Raw genomic sequence first — 15,183 nt, forward strand, 5'->3', positions numbered from 1 at the left:
ATATAACTATAACAAGCATCAAAAAGCCAGAAGTTCATAATTCACGGCTAGATTAAAAAGCAACACACAATTCAAGAATAGTTCGTTTGAAAAGCATATTGTGCACCCCCAAATGGTATTAATACCATATTCATTTCTAAGACCTTGGGATCAGGAGTTTATTTTCCATCTAAAGTAAGCCAGGAGAGAAAATAAAAGATGTACCAGCGTTTTGACCAGAAAACTCAGTCAAACGGATAGATTTTCAGTAATTTCCCAAAGAAAGAGAGCCAGGTGGAGCAGTGAAAAAGGTGTAAGGAGGCAATTCTTGAGACTTGGATGAGTGAAGAGGAGACTGCCAGAAATCAGGACGCTCATGTAGGAGCAGGCTCAATGGGCTAAGTGGCCTGCTTCTATCGTAGAGGGAATCCGTGATTCTAGCCGGAATTATAACCTTGGAAGACCACAAAGCTGAAGGACAACAGAGAGATAGGGAGAACAAAACCATGGAGTGATTTGAAAATAAGCATGAGATGTCAAAAATCAAGACATTGGCTACAAGTCAAGCAAGGTAGATCTGTGTGAACTCTGTGAAAAAATACTAGACTCTATACAATCAAACCAAATCTTGCTGGGACAAATGTATACTAAATATTTTAATAAATAACGCTCACTCACTGACTGTATTAACTTGGAGAGCCCGGAAAACTAAGAAGTCTGATTTCTGTTTCCGAAATTTATTCTTCAGTATCCGAGCAACATCCTGTCCCTTCAATATCTGATGTGCTTGTGTATTCCTCACGCAAAAGACAATCTGTGTACTGTGAAAGTAAATGAGGGAAAGTACAACTGAAAACACTTGCGACTCATAATTAGCAGTTACAGACTAGCCACAGTTTACAGCATTTTCTCACATTACCTTTAGGGTGAAGAAATCAGTCAATGCAAAACAGAGTTTCTTGCAAGCCAGCAAATATTTGAACAAAGATACTTCAAAAGTCTTATATACAATAGTTATGTACAGGTTTTCAACTTTTATACATTCTAACTGATGCCAATATATGAAGATTATGTTAAAGTACTATTAAGTGGAGGATTAATGGCAACATTGCATAGTTTTCTTTGAGAACACAAATCCCTGATGTTGCTACTTAATGCAAAGTTGGTAATTATTTTCTCAGCAGCCACCTCCAGTAATGTTCATGCTTACATCCGCACTAAAAGCTCCTCACCTCTGTTCAGTGTAAAGTTGAATTTTTTGCACAGTAATGTCCGAATCAAGGACTCCAAGCAGGACAGCTATTTGCCGAAGTAACATGCCCTTCTGTCTCTCGGTTAACCGACTGACGCTGACATCCAGGATAATTTCTACTAGATCATTCTTTCGAGGATCTGAAAAGAAAATAGAGTTAAAACTGTTACTTCAACTGTCAAATCTTTTAAAGTCCTTGACTTTTATGAACACTAACTTAACCTTCATCTTACATACAATCTTCCATGTGCAAAACAGTAAACTTGAACAAATATATTTTGTACGAGGTCACCATCATCCTTCAGAAATTGTACAGCCAATGGTTATGAAATATGTGACGCTACAAATCATTACTTTCATGAGCATACGATACATGACAATGAAACTGGTTTAAACAGGTTATGAGCGAATAGAGACATCCATAGTTTAAAGAAAAAAAAACTGCCTTGAATTCATATAGAGTCATAGAGATATACAGCACGAAAACAGACCCTTCGGTCCAACTTGTCTATGCCGACCAGATATCCCAATCTAATCTCGTCCAACTCATGAGCACACGGCCCATATCCCTCCAAATCCTTCCTGTTCATATACCCATCCAGATGCCTTTTAAATGTCGCAGTTGTACCAGCTTCCACCACCTCCTCTGACAGCTCATTCCACACACACACACCACCCTCTGCATGAAAATGTTGCCCTCCGGTCTCTTTTACAACTTTCCCCTCTCACCCTAAGCCAATGCCCTCTCGTTCTGGACTCTCCCACCCCGGGGAAGAGACTTTGTCTATTTACCCTAAACATGCCTCTCACGATTTTATAAACCTCCAGAAGGTCACCCCGCAGCCTCCTATGCACCAAGGAAAATAGCCCTAGCCTATTCAACCTTTCCCCAGAGCTCAAATCCTCCAACCCTGGCAACATCCTTGTAGTCTTTTCAAGTTTCACAACATCCTTCCGATAGGAAAGAAACAAGAACTGCACGCAATATTCTGAAAGTGGCCTGACCAACATCCTGTATAACTGCAACTTGACCTCCCAACTCCTTTACTCAATGCTCTGACCAATAAAGGAAAGCATACCAAATGCCTTCTGCATAATCCTATCTACCTGTGACACTACTTTCAAGGAGCTATGAACCTGCACTCCAAGGTCTCTGTTCAGCAACACTCCCTAGGACCTTTCCATTAAGTGTATAAGTCCTGCTAAGATTGGCTTTTCTAAAATGCAGCACCTCACATTTTTCTAAACTAAACTCCATCTGCCACTCCTCAACCCATTTGCCCACCTGATCAAGATCGCGTTGAAATCTAAGGTAAACTTATTCGCTGTCCACTACACTTTCAATTTTGGGGTCATCGGCAACCTTACTAACTATACCTCTTAGGGTCACATCCAAATCATTTATATAAATGATGAAAAGGAGTGAACCCAGCACCGATCCTTGTGGCACTCCATTGATCACAGGCCTCCAGTCTGAAAAACAACCCTCCACCACCACCCTCTTTGAGCCATTTTTGAGTCTTCTTTGAGCCATTTCTGTATCCAATTGGCTGGTTCTCCTTGTATTCCATGAGCTATCTCTCATATTCTACAAGCAAAGGACAACTGTGAACCTCTCAAGTAAAGTGTAAACAATATTGCACAGTTCAAATCACTGGATTAAAATGGAAAGTTAAAATCCAAAATTTGGAAACTAAATTATTGACAATCTTTCCAGACTGACAATCTTTCCAGACTGACAATCTTTCCAGACTGACAATCTTTCCAGACTGACAATCTTTCCAGACTGACAATCTTTCCAGACTGACAATCTTTCCAGACTGACATTCATTCTTATAGACCCAACGTTATTGAAAAAGAATGCACCAAAAAGTAAAAACACATATAACACAATTACAATGTACAGTGGAAAACAGACATCAGTGCACACAAGTGAAAGAAATGGCCTCGATAGCAAATGGGCACACAAACTTAAGGTAAACTTTAGCTGAAATACAAATGGCTTTGGTGCCTGACATTGTCCTGGATATGGTGGCAATGAAAAAACATTTCAATCAACTGCCAGATTAAGTGCTTCAGTACATTCTCTTGGTTTCCAGGCTCATATTTTCTTTACAGTTCAAGTGAAATTCATGGATAAAGGTTGCATTTATGTAAATGAGACATCTCCAGGAATGAAAGCTCAAGAACCCTCCAGCAAAATAATGTTGAAGCATGTCCAATTTTCTGGCTTGTCAATTTCATGTTTGGTGTAAAATGGGTCCACTTTGATTCCCGTGCATTCTTTTCCTTTCTATCATTAGAAACTAGGATTTGTTGATTTGACTCTGACCTCTGGATCAGTTAGTTTGGAATTGAACAATACAGTGAAATTTGAAAGCATCACTGAAAGTGAACGGTGGTATTCAGACATTCCAGATTGTTAGAGGTGCCATGTTTTGAATGGGCTAAGTCAGCATTCCAACAAAGCAGGATAACAGGATATTAAAACTCCCAGGATGATTCTTGATGATGATCAGGGAAGACTCCTCCTGTACTGAGGACATTTTCCCCCAACAGCCAAGCCCAGAAACACCAGAACAACTGATCATTCAATCGCCCTGATTGCAGGATGTTACTAACATAATAATTTTCAGATGTTCTATAATTGCAAACCTTAATTATTATTTCAAAGCACACTTCAAAAACTATTTAGGAAACAAGTGTTGTTAGTTTATGTCTTTGCAGAAATATGTTGACTCGGTGACAATGTAAAAAAGGGTTTAAAAAACAATTACGTTAGATCTCAGAATAAATGAATTATGAAGGGACATCATACTTCTCTGAGCGAAAACATGGCTGGTACTCTATTTAGGATGTGAAGCATTTTAAAATTTAAAAAATAAAATCTTATGCCAGACCTTTTGACGAAATGCAGTAGCCCATTGGAAGATCAATTTCTACTCACCAGATCTCACTTCTAATGTTGCCCTGTCGATATGATTTTCTCCCTTTGCATCAGTTACTTTGAGACAAAATGTATATAATCCTTCAACCAAATTGGACAGGAAAAGCACAGGCTGGTGATCAGAGTTATTTAGCACATCCTATTACAGATTGGTAGAAAATGCAAAAGATAGAGAAATGAATGTTTAACGGCAATGTTTTTTTAAAGAATCCTATGTGTACAATGCACTTTCCAATATGCCGACGCATAGCAGACATCATACTATAGTTAAATAGCAATCAAGGCAAAAATCTTTAATTGTTCATTGTAATGAAAAATTCAACATTTTGCAACATATTTCTGGTCATGGTACAGAAAAATTGCTAGATTTTCCAATTATAGGAGAAAAGAAGTAATGGATAAACTGTTCGAACATTTTCTCATTTTCCAAAATTGCTCTCACAATTATCACAAAATTCATTCCTGCATCACCAGACTTTTAAACTAATTATTATGGACTGACACTAATGTTTGGCCGCCATGTGAATATTTACAACTGGCAATGATCATAAGCGTGTCTTTGGTGAAAGCAATGGTGAAGACATCACATTCTGATGATAACGAAAACCAAAAACTAATAAAAATGTGATTTAATGTATGAATACAATGCTCTAATTAGGAACCTTGCATTACAGTTATATTTCTTTGTGAACTTTTAAGATTTACCTATATTGAAGAAATCCTGGCCTTAACATAAATCTTACACACCAATCCCCATGACTCAAACATCCCATCCAAGTCAAGCATTCAGAAGGCTGTCAGGATATGGATTTCAAATTAAAAGCTGCTTGCCAAATCTTCGAAAGCTTGGGAAACATTACGGTAAAACAAAGATGAGAACAGCAGATCTTTGCTTTTTAAAAGATAGCCTTGAGGGCAATAAGGTGGTGTGCCCCCTTCCCTGTACACCTCCACCCCACCCTTTTCTGATGGCTCTCTCACTCACCACCACCACATCCCTACCCAGCACTGTGCCTGATTGAGTTGCCTGCCAGGCTTTTAGTAACGCTGCCTTTGCAAGCTCTGTTCCAGAGACTTCCCTCTCTGCCCCATCACTCCACTCCAAAGACAAATTGCTTCCAATTGCCAGAGACTGTCTCAGGCTTCAGCTTCATGGTGCTGGCTTTCCTGCTCATGAAAACATAGTTTACCAAATTGACCAGGTGTAAAGCAAGAAGCAGAAATGTTAATCAGGTCCTGTCATTGATAATGTCAGGACTTGCCTTGGGCCAGACCACACTGCATCTCTCGCTTCATGCCACCATTTCCATGCTCACTCACTCATTGACATGTGTCACATATCTAGTCAAACAATAAACAATTGGGTCTTTGTGCACCTTGGCAAGCCAGTAAACAATGTCTCAGAGAACTGGTATAGTGTTTTTCTAGTTCATTAAAAAATATGAGTTAGACCACTTACTCCAGCTGCTGGACTGCTCTCATCTCTTGTCCAAAGGTAGCTGACAATTCCCTTATCATCGGATGATTTTGATCCATCAAGCATAGCTGTGTTATTAGGAAGGGTGATCACAACATTGCCTGCTATCTTAGCAACTGGAGCCTTATTGACTTCTGTAAAACAGAAGCACATTTATTCTCCATTCCAGAGATCTTACAAAATATTAAAACTCCAACTCTATACATGAATTAAGTTTTAAGTGAAAAGCTGCATTTAAAAGCAGTTAGAAAACCTAAATAGTAACATCTCTAGTTTCTTTAATGATAAATTCAAAGATTTGACTTCCGATATGAACTGAATTTAAATGAACTATTCCACCTATCAGAACCATGCATGGTGGGCCCTTGTGCTTGTTCAATAACAAAATATTGTAAAGCATTTTAATTAAAATGGAGTGGCCCATTTACTGACTAACAAATTTATCACATTTCAGTAAATGTTAGTTAATCAATTTTTAAAGTCTGAATTCAATTTTAATTTCTTTAGAATTACTGTCTGGTCAGACAGTAAGGCATTAGTTTGTTATTAGGTGCTGTGGAGTACCATGGGCTGCTGGTGCTCGAGAGCGTGCCAGTTTTTTCCTGATTTTTTTTGCTTTCTCTTTGGACATTGTGTGTGGGGGTGGGTGAGCTGCATTCAATTCAGTTATCTGGATAAATTCCATTCAATCTTTGCTATTATTTGTATCACTAATTACCATACAAAATAATAATAGCCTTCAATTCTATGGCTTTTATTTACTTTTTACAGATATACAGAGGAACCTTGATTATCCAAATATCAGATTACCTGAAGGGGATCTCAAGATCCCGATAGAAACATTACGTCAAAGACTGTTTCAACTCTGATCGCGTTTTTTGTTTAAAGGTACAATGATTAAAAATGAACTCGGCTCACTGAAATGCTGTCGAAACCAGTCCTGGACAGTCCAGGCACCGTCTCCAAATGACTGACCTCCCGCGGTCTCTCTTTCCCCACACTTTCCCTGGTGTTCTATACAGGGATGAATCCTAAACCCCTCCTTCCCCAGATAATCTCTTCAACATTGTCCTGTACAGGGCAGAGGTAGAACCTATATATATATATGTGTGTGTGTCACACACACACACAGACTGTGAGTGAGAGAGAAAAATAACACATTTGGAGACTTACCCCACAAAGACAGTAGCAGTCTTACTGTTGATATACAGTCTGGCCTCCTGGGTTGTGGGGGAGGAGGTTGAGTGAGATAGACAGGGGGAAGCGGGGTTGGAGCTGCAAGATTGAGGGTGGGCAGGGAGCAGTGTTTGATGGGGTTGGGGATGGGCAGGAGTAGACAGAGTTCAGGGTCTCACACGCTGGGTGCTGCTGCCTTGTCTTCTGAATGGAGAGCAGACTTCACAGAAAACTCCGAGCCCCAGAGGAAATCAATTAATCGAATAATCAATTATCCAAAAGAAATAATGCTCCGCCCATCTCATTCAGATAATCGAGGTTCCTCTGTATTGGTAAATGAACCTATATTTTCCCGAAATAGCATGCAGTAGAAGAAATGATGCCAAACTACACATGCCAAAAGCAAATCACTCTCTGGCACATCTACCACATGTACCAGGTGGGTTACTCTCTTCTGGCTGGGAAATTTGAGATGCAGCAGTTTTGAACTTGATACTTTTGATATAATCCAATATACGACGTTAGCATGCAAACTTAAAGTGCAGGGATTGAACAAAAACAAATACAACACAGGAACACACTGCCTCCAACAGCAGCAGACTCACTAATTTTTCAGGCATTTAAATGGTCACTAAAAAGACACACGGACGAGAATGGAATAGTGTAGGTTAGATGGGCTTCAGATTGGTCCCACAGGTCTGCGGAACATGGAGGACTGAAGGGTCTGTACTGCGCTGTAATGTTCTATGTTCTTCCTCTTCTGGCTCCAAACATACATTCTCTTCTTTGTCCTTGAGTGGGCCATCCCTTTCCCTGGCTACCCTCTTGTTTTTTTGTGTACCTATAAAAAGCCTCAGGATTCTCTTTAATCCTATTTGCCAACAACTTTTCATTACCCCTTTTCATCCTTCTAATTCCTTGTTTAAATCCTTTCCTACTTTCCTTATATACTTCAAGGGCTTTGTCAGTTTCCATCCTCTTAGATTTTATACATGCTTCTTTTTTTTTCTTTTTGACCAAGGCTATAACATCCCTGGTCATCCAAGTTCATGTAACTTGCCATACCCATCTTTCATTCTGGCAGGAACCTGCTGCTCCTGAACTCTTATCAACTGCTGCTTGAAATACTCCCAGATGTCAAATGTGGATTTACCCTCAAACAGCTGCCTCCAATCAAAGTTCTCCAGTTCTACCTAGTGTAGTTGTGGTTCACCTTCCACCAATTTAACACCTTCATCCAAGCGCTGCTGTTATCCCTATCCATGAGTAACTTCAAACTCACAGCATTACGGTCACTGCTCCCAAAATGCTCCGTCACTGAAACTTCACTCATCTGGTTGGGCTCATTTCCCAAAACCAGGTCCAGTATAACCTTACCCTGGTTGGAGTGATTGCATACTATGTCAAGAAACCTTCCTGAATGGTCCTTTTAAATTCTGCCCTATCCAACCCCCTAACATGAAGTGAGTCCCAGTCAATGTAGGGCAAGTTAAAATCACCCATCACACCAACCCTGCTTTTTGTTTTTTAAATCCTTCTAAAATATGTCTACATGTTCTCTCCTCTGTCTCCCACTGGCTGTTGGGAAGCTTTTAGTATACCCCCAGCATTATGGTTTCACCTTTCCTATTCCTGAATTCTCCCTGACTGGGAGTAGCATACTGACATGGATAGAGGAAGTGGTTGGCAGACAGGAAACAAACAGTCGGAATAAACAGGTCTCTTTTCCTGAGTGGCAGGAAGAACTGATGTGGTATGGAAATGATCAGTGCTTGGAACCTAGTTATTTCACAAAATATATTTTAGCTGAGGGAACAAAATGTAATATCTCCAAGATTGCTAATGACATAAAGTTGGCTCAGAGGGTGAGCTATGTAGAGATGGTTCAATGTGATTTGGACAGGCTTAGTGAGGAGGCAAATGTATGGAAGATGAAGTATAATATGACTAAATTTGAGATTATCCAGTTTGGTAAGGAAAGCAGATTATCTGAATGGCGATAGATTGGGAAACGGGGAGGTACAACAACACCTGAGTGTCCTTCTACACCATTTACTGAAAGTAAACACGCAAGTGCAGCAGCTGAAGTAGGCAAATGGTAAGATGGCCTTCATAGACCAGGATTCAATTAAAGGAGCAGGGATGTCTGTCTGCATATTATACAGGGCATTACTGAGAGCCCTCAGAGTATTGTGTGCAGTTTGGTCTCCTTATCTAAGGAAAGATGTTGCAGCTACGGAGGGAGTGCCACAAAGCATTATCAGACAGCATTATCAGATTGCTTACTGGGATGATAGGACTGATGCATGAAGAAAGACTGGATAGGTTAGAGCTATATTCACTTGAGTTCAGAAGAATGAGGGAGGACCTCAAAAAGCTATAAAGTTCTAACAGGACTAGTCAAGGTAAATGCAAGAAAGATGCTCCCAATCCAGGAAGACCAGAACCAGGGGTCACAGTTTGAACAATACAGGTTAGGCCATAAAGTCAGATATGAGGAGAAATTTCTTCACATAAAAAAGGTGGCGAGTCTGTAGAATTCTCTGCCACAGTTTGCAGTTGAGATCAAAATACTTAATGTTGTTCAAGAAGATGTCAGGTGTAGTTCTTAGAGCTGAAGGGATTAAAAGGTACAGGTAGAAAGCAGAACTGAATTGGATCTTTCAGCCATGATCACAATGAGTGGTGTTGCAGGTTCACAGCCTGAATGGCCTACTCCCGCTCCTATTTTCTATGTTTCTACGTCTATTGGACAATGTTTGACTTTGCAATGGTTAGAATGGAGACCTCAGCAAAAAGGATATCCCTTCACATTTAAACCTTTATTTCCTGCACAGTAACAATCAAATTAACATTATCTAACAGCTACTTTCAATATTTCCCATTCTGTATATAAAACACATGGTGTAAACGAGAACCAATTAATTTAACTAATTTTTAGAATTGTTATCATTGGAATAGTTAAATTCAGGCTCAAATATGATTTGAAACTGTGTTGCTCCATGACTTTGTAAAGTTTTGCCATGATTCTCCTCAATCAGAAACTTTATTAACCAAAGCCCTGTGCTACTTGAAAAAACCTTGGCTTTTAATGCACTCTGCTAAAAACATGAAATAAAAAAGTCCTTCACAGAACAGATAAAAGCATTTGCAAGACGACGTATAAAAGGTGACTATTAGAGTCATTACTTTGACCACATTTTTTTTTTCATTTTAGCAGCTGACTTTTACCTACTGCAATCCGTTACAGATCTGAAAGGAAAACATACCCTCTCTCACAATGATTCTGACAGAATCATGGCTTTCCAGGTTTCGTTCATCCTTCACCGTCAGTGTAATCTCATATGACCCAACCTGAAGACCTGTTACTGTGGCAATGGCACTGTCTGCATTCTCGATTTTCACACCGTCAGGGCCACTGAAATACAAAACCAATCAATTTCACCTTAAGTTTGTGTTAACAGGAGGCAGCTACAGTTATCTCGGACTCCAGGTTAAGAGCGTTTGTTGTCTGAAGATGTCAGGATGCGCATTTCATAATCCTATTTGCACTGACATGTCACAAGGCTACTAGAAATTGAAATGTATTGAATATGCTTGAGACAAGTTTCAGCAACCCTGCAGCAAGATACCCTGCAGAAACTGTGTTTTATCGCAAGGATAATTCTGAATAATAACTAGGCATATTTCCTTTCCTTCATAGAAATTCCACGTAATCAGGATTTTGGCCAACTTTTTCACCTGCTTCCAATGGCACTCAAAAAAGGATAATAAAAATCCTTTGAAAACAAATTGTTTGGGCAAAATATTAGAATCTAGGTCATTCCTAAATTAAACATTTCAGTTTTGTCATTTTAATCAATACACAAAACTTAAATTGCTAATGCAATAGTCAATAAAAATAATCACTGACTTACAAAGCTTGTCTGAGACCAAGTGTTTTAACTACTAATTTAAACATTGTGAATATATTTAATATTTTGAACAAGATTGGTTAATTATTTAACAAGGAAGGTGGTTATGAAATTTGAACACTTGGGGCCAGGCAGAGGAGTGCGAACGTCACGCTAATCACAGAGGCTCATTCTGTTGGAGAACCTGGGCTCAGAAAGCACTGCCCCCGTGACCAATCAATGCAAGTTCATTCCTGTACCTGAGACACACAGAAGTAGTGAGGAGGTCCTTGTCAAATCAAAATTCTGTCTCTCTCCTGCACCAGATTGCTTCTTGCCCACATTTCCTGCTGATTGTCACATTGGGCAACAACCAATATGCTTGTAGTTCTGGACCTTACTAAATTGTGAACTTTGTAGAAACTACAGAAGATATTTACCAGAAAGACTTCAAGGATGACAGACCACGGAGAAGCTGAATCTTCCCTCCTTAAAATTATGAAGCCAGAAGAAATTTGACACAGGTGCATGAAATTACAAAGGGATGAGATAGAGTAAGTCAAAACTGTTTCAAATGGCTAAAGGATTGATCCAGATTTTGACTTTGCAAGTTGATTGTGTTATGACACAGGGTAAACCCCGCTGCTAATTTAAACCAGCAACGCAGATAAGATTCACCCTGCGCTGTAATCTATTAAAACTTGTGAGGTAAAGAATTATCCAAAGTAAAAATTTAAGAACTTTATTCTTTCAGTCGAACAGAGAATATTAACCTAACAACTTACAACTCCTTTCTCTTAAACCTATCTTCTACCTCCCCCCTCTACAATACTGGTCTGATAAAAATCCCAATTAAGATTTTACAAAAAAAAAGTTTCAAAACCAGTCAACTTTGCAGAATGTCCTCTGTAGATTTTCCTGTCTTCTTTTCTTCTTCTTCTTCAGGATTCTGCTTCCCAGGTCTTTGATAGATAAAGGTACCTTTAAGATAGCAGCTCTTTCTGCAAGCAGTCTCTCTGGTTGTTGGTGCTCGCTGCTCTGTGTACTTATTCAAAATGTCTGATATTTATACCCCAAAACATCGGATCATTTCATTGGTTTAGTGTTGTCAAAACATTATTTTTTTCAAATGCAATTGGATTTTGGTAACTTGGGCATAATTTAAACTGATTGGCCAAATTTGAATTTGTTTTTGTATCCTGACAACATAGCTCTTAGCTAGTTGTTTCAATCCACTGTTACATTTTAAATTTTCCAGTATTCTCTGTGCTTCTCTAAGTCATTGCTAGCTTTTCAACTCTCTTAAAAGGTAGAGTACACCCACAGCTTCATAACAATTTGCAAAAGTGCCAGCAGGCAACAAGATGAAAAACGTTCACACAAAGAATGGCTAGAATTTGGAACATACTCCTTCCAATCATATTGGAATGAATGCAGACTCAAATTAATATTCCAAAGGGAAAACAGATAAATGCTTCAACATATTTAATGACAACAGTTGAGGCGGGGAGGGATGCAGCAGGAGAAGGTGCTAGGACTGACTGGGTTACTCTTGATGTGGAGGAACCAGTGTTGGACTGGGGTGGACAAAGTTAAAAATCACACAAAACCAGAGTATAGTCCTACAACTTTAGTTGGTAGCTGTCTGATGAAGGAGCAGCACTCCAAAAGCCATTGCTTTCAAATTAATCTGTTGGATTATAACCTGGTGTTGTGTGATTTTTAACTAGGTTACTCTTGGAAAGAAGTGATGCACACTTGTTGACACTCTTTCGTGCTACACTATACTATCCTCTAGAACACAAAGTACAGCACAAAGGTGCTGAACAGAATCTGTCAAAAATGAGATGAGGTATAAGGGGTCATAGAAACAGAGGCAGCCCCAAGGCACCTGATGTCTCTAACTAGGCCAGCTTGGGGCTGCAAAGTGAAGTTTTGGCTTCGGCATACCGCCTGTATTATTCTTGGTGTGTTACCTTGCCTGTACAAAGGGTGTGCACACATCCTAGAAAATCTGACAGTGTAATCTGTTCGAAAAGACAACCTATCACAACTGAGGAATCACATGTTATGTTTGGACAAAGCAAAGGGCTTACAAGGAGAATGCATAAGTTACATTTATAGGCCAATTCTGGTCACAGTTTGAGGCAAAGAGGGAAAATGTTCCACTTCGCAACTCCAACAAATACAGGTCATGACTTCCTTATTATAACCACAGGGTGGCACTCCAAATTTCTAGTTTTGTTGAGTTGTACACTGCTGACATTACCCTCACAAGCACAAGCCAACTTCCTCAAGTAAATGGATTATGCTATCACTGGGATATAAAGTAGGGTCTGAATATTTGCACAGAGATTCAGTTAAAGCTCACTCTCGGGCACAACATCAATGAGGTTGTGCCCGATTTCCAGGCTCTATGAATAAAGTAATGTTTTTAACCATATCACAGACTTGGTTCACCAGTTGCCTTTAGAAAACAGAATGTATTGCAAATCTGTCCTATTGGAGATGGCAACAAATGTAAGCCAAACATGATGGGAAGATTGTGGACCAGACATTCTGATGGCCAGAGAATCACTTGTAACAATGTTATTGCTTTAAGAGGTATATTTACCATGGGTTTTTTTTTCCAATGAAGAGAGGTTCAGATAGAAATGACAAGCAATCTGCTCAAAGCTAATGAAGTAAATAATTTGAGAGGCCTTGGATGTTTTTAAATAGTTGGAACAACAGAAGCAGCCTGAATGGGTGGGGTCCTGGTCCCACAGTGCCAGGATTTTTAGTTTTAGCTTTCTACAGTTACTGGGGTCTTGAGGCTGAATGTAGACGCTCTTGACTCTGTTACAGCTAAACACTTGGGTTCTCTTCCTGCTGCTAGAACTACATATGAGATAATCTGTTTTACTGAATTTGCCTTTGCTTAGGGTGTGATAATGGGATGATAATGGGATGTTACTACATTGGAACAGATAATTAGTAATGTATATATTAGCTTGTTAGGTATTTCGATAGAGTTTCAGTGAAGCCAGTTATTCTCTTTTTATTTGTCTGTATTTTGACTGTAGTGTAAAATAAAGTGTATTTTGCTTCAAGTCGATAATTTTACCAATCAAATTGCATATGGAACATGTCTTACATTTACCTTTAAAATAAGCAAACGTTCGGGTCTAGGCTACCTTCTAAATATATTTTGAGGGGGGTTTGTTCTGGTCCATAACCACTAGAACACTGATTACTGGAGTTGTATGTTGGGACCATGCAGAAGGCCCCACATCTGGTCAGGCAACTGAATTTTACCATGGACAGCTTGTGTCTGAAACCCTCTCAAAGAGTTTATTAAAGTTAGAGAATTCAGACAGATAATCTTATTAATTACCAGAAAATGTCTGGGGATTACAAAACCTTCTCTAAATCCTGGACATATGTTAAATCATCATTACACCTCCTCTAATCCCTTGCACCTCCAGATCCTTAACAGTCAAACCCAGTCAGAATTCTCCCCGAACTGACACCTCACATCCCTATCTGCTAGAAACCCTACCCTTCAGCAACTAGAGCTTGGAACAATATCTCCCATCCACTGAACAACGGCCCATCCCAGTAACATGATATTCCCTGGGAGAGACATTCTTGTGCCACCCCACTTCCTCAAACAAGTCTGACAGATCCTGTACCTGACCCATGCTGCCTATCCATCAGACACATTAATCTTCAACATAAACAGATTCCCAGATAGCACAGCAACATATCTATGATGCTCTGTAACTGCTAATCTGATCAGGGTTGCAAATGAATCGGAATATCTGACCCAATATAAAACCGAATGACTTCATAGTTAAAGAAACTAGCACAGCATAAATAAGACTTTTAGATAGTCACTCACAGACGTAAATGCTAAAGGCTTTCTGGAGTAAATCAGAGCAAGCAACACTTACAAGAAATGATAAGCAACTGGTCTTAATTTTCATGTAGTAGAAGTGATTAGAATTTGTTGGAATTATGTCTAATTTTTAAGATTACTTTTAACAGCCATTACGTTTGGTATGATTTTTGTATTTTACCTTGTTTTTTCCCACAGGTAAGATGTAATTTTCTGATCATCTGTGCTTTTGCTGCCATCCAATATCGTGCTGTCCACAGGAAGGGTCAGCTCTTTATCAGGTCCAGAATCAGCCACTGGAGGTTTATTATTTTCTGGAAAAGCAGATCGACGAAATAAACTTCAGCATTTACAGCGTGACATTTTTTTAAGAATTAAGGATGAACGTAAAGATTCCATGGCATTTTCAAACAAGATAATTGTGCAGGATGTTCTTGTGTTCTGGCCAATAACATGTGCTACCCAAGATCAAAATAGGTTATCCTGTGATTTGATATACTGCTGATTGTGGAACCTTGACAGCAGGATTATCTGCTGTTTTTGCCTGAAACATTAAACTCGAATTAACTGATTTGATCC

The 15,183-nt window shown here is 39.3% G+C and overlaps 1 protein-coding gene across 7 annotated transcripts in view; it reads right to left on the reverse strand.

Moving 5' to 3' along the window:
- Positions 1–15,183, reverse strand: part of LOC122563664 (dyslexia-associated protein KIAA0319-like protein) — a 114,924-nt gene that overhangs the window by 18,349 nt on the left and 81,392 nt on the right. For all 7 annotated transcript variants that reach the window (XM_043717701.2, XM_043717700.2, XM_087976848.1 and 4 more), the window contains 6 exons: positions 14,786–14,918; positions 10,101–10,249; positions 5,638–5,789; positions 4,179–4,317; positions 1,212–1,371; positions 658–800 (listed from right to left, as the gene is read on the reverse strand). In XM_043717701.2, the coding sequence (XP_043573636.2) occupies positions 658–800; positions 1,212–1,371; positions 4,179–4,317; positions 5,638–5,789; positions 10,101–10,249; positions 14,786–14,918 (876 nt within the window). The remainder of the gene's footprint in view (positions 1–657; positions 801–1,211; positions 1,372–4,178; positions 4,318–5,637; positions 5,790–10,100; positions 10,250–14,785; positions 14,919–15,183) is intronic.

Source organism: Chiloscyllium plagiosum, unplaced genomic scaffold (assembly GCF_037043375.1).
Source record: "Chiloscyllium plagiosum isolate Xiang-an unplaced genomic scaffold, Cpla_swu_hap1 HiC_scaffold_30, whole genome shotgun sequence".
Lineage (NCBI taxonomy): Eukaryota > Metazoa > Chordata > Chondrichthyes > Orectolobiformes > Hemiscylliidae > Chiloscyllium > Chiloscyllium plagiosum.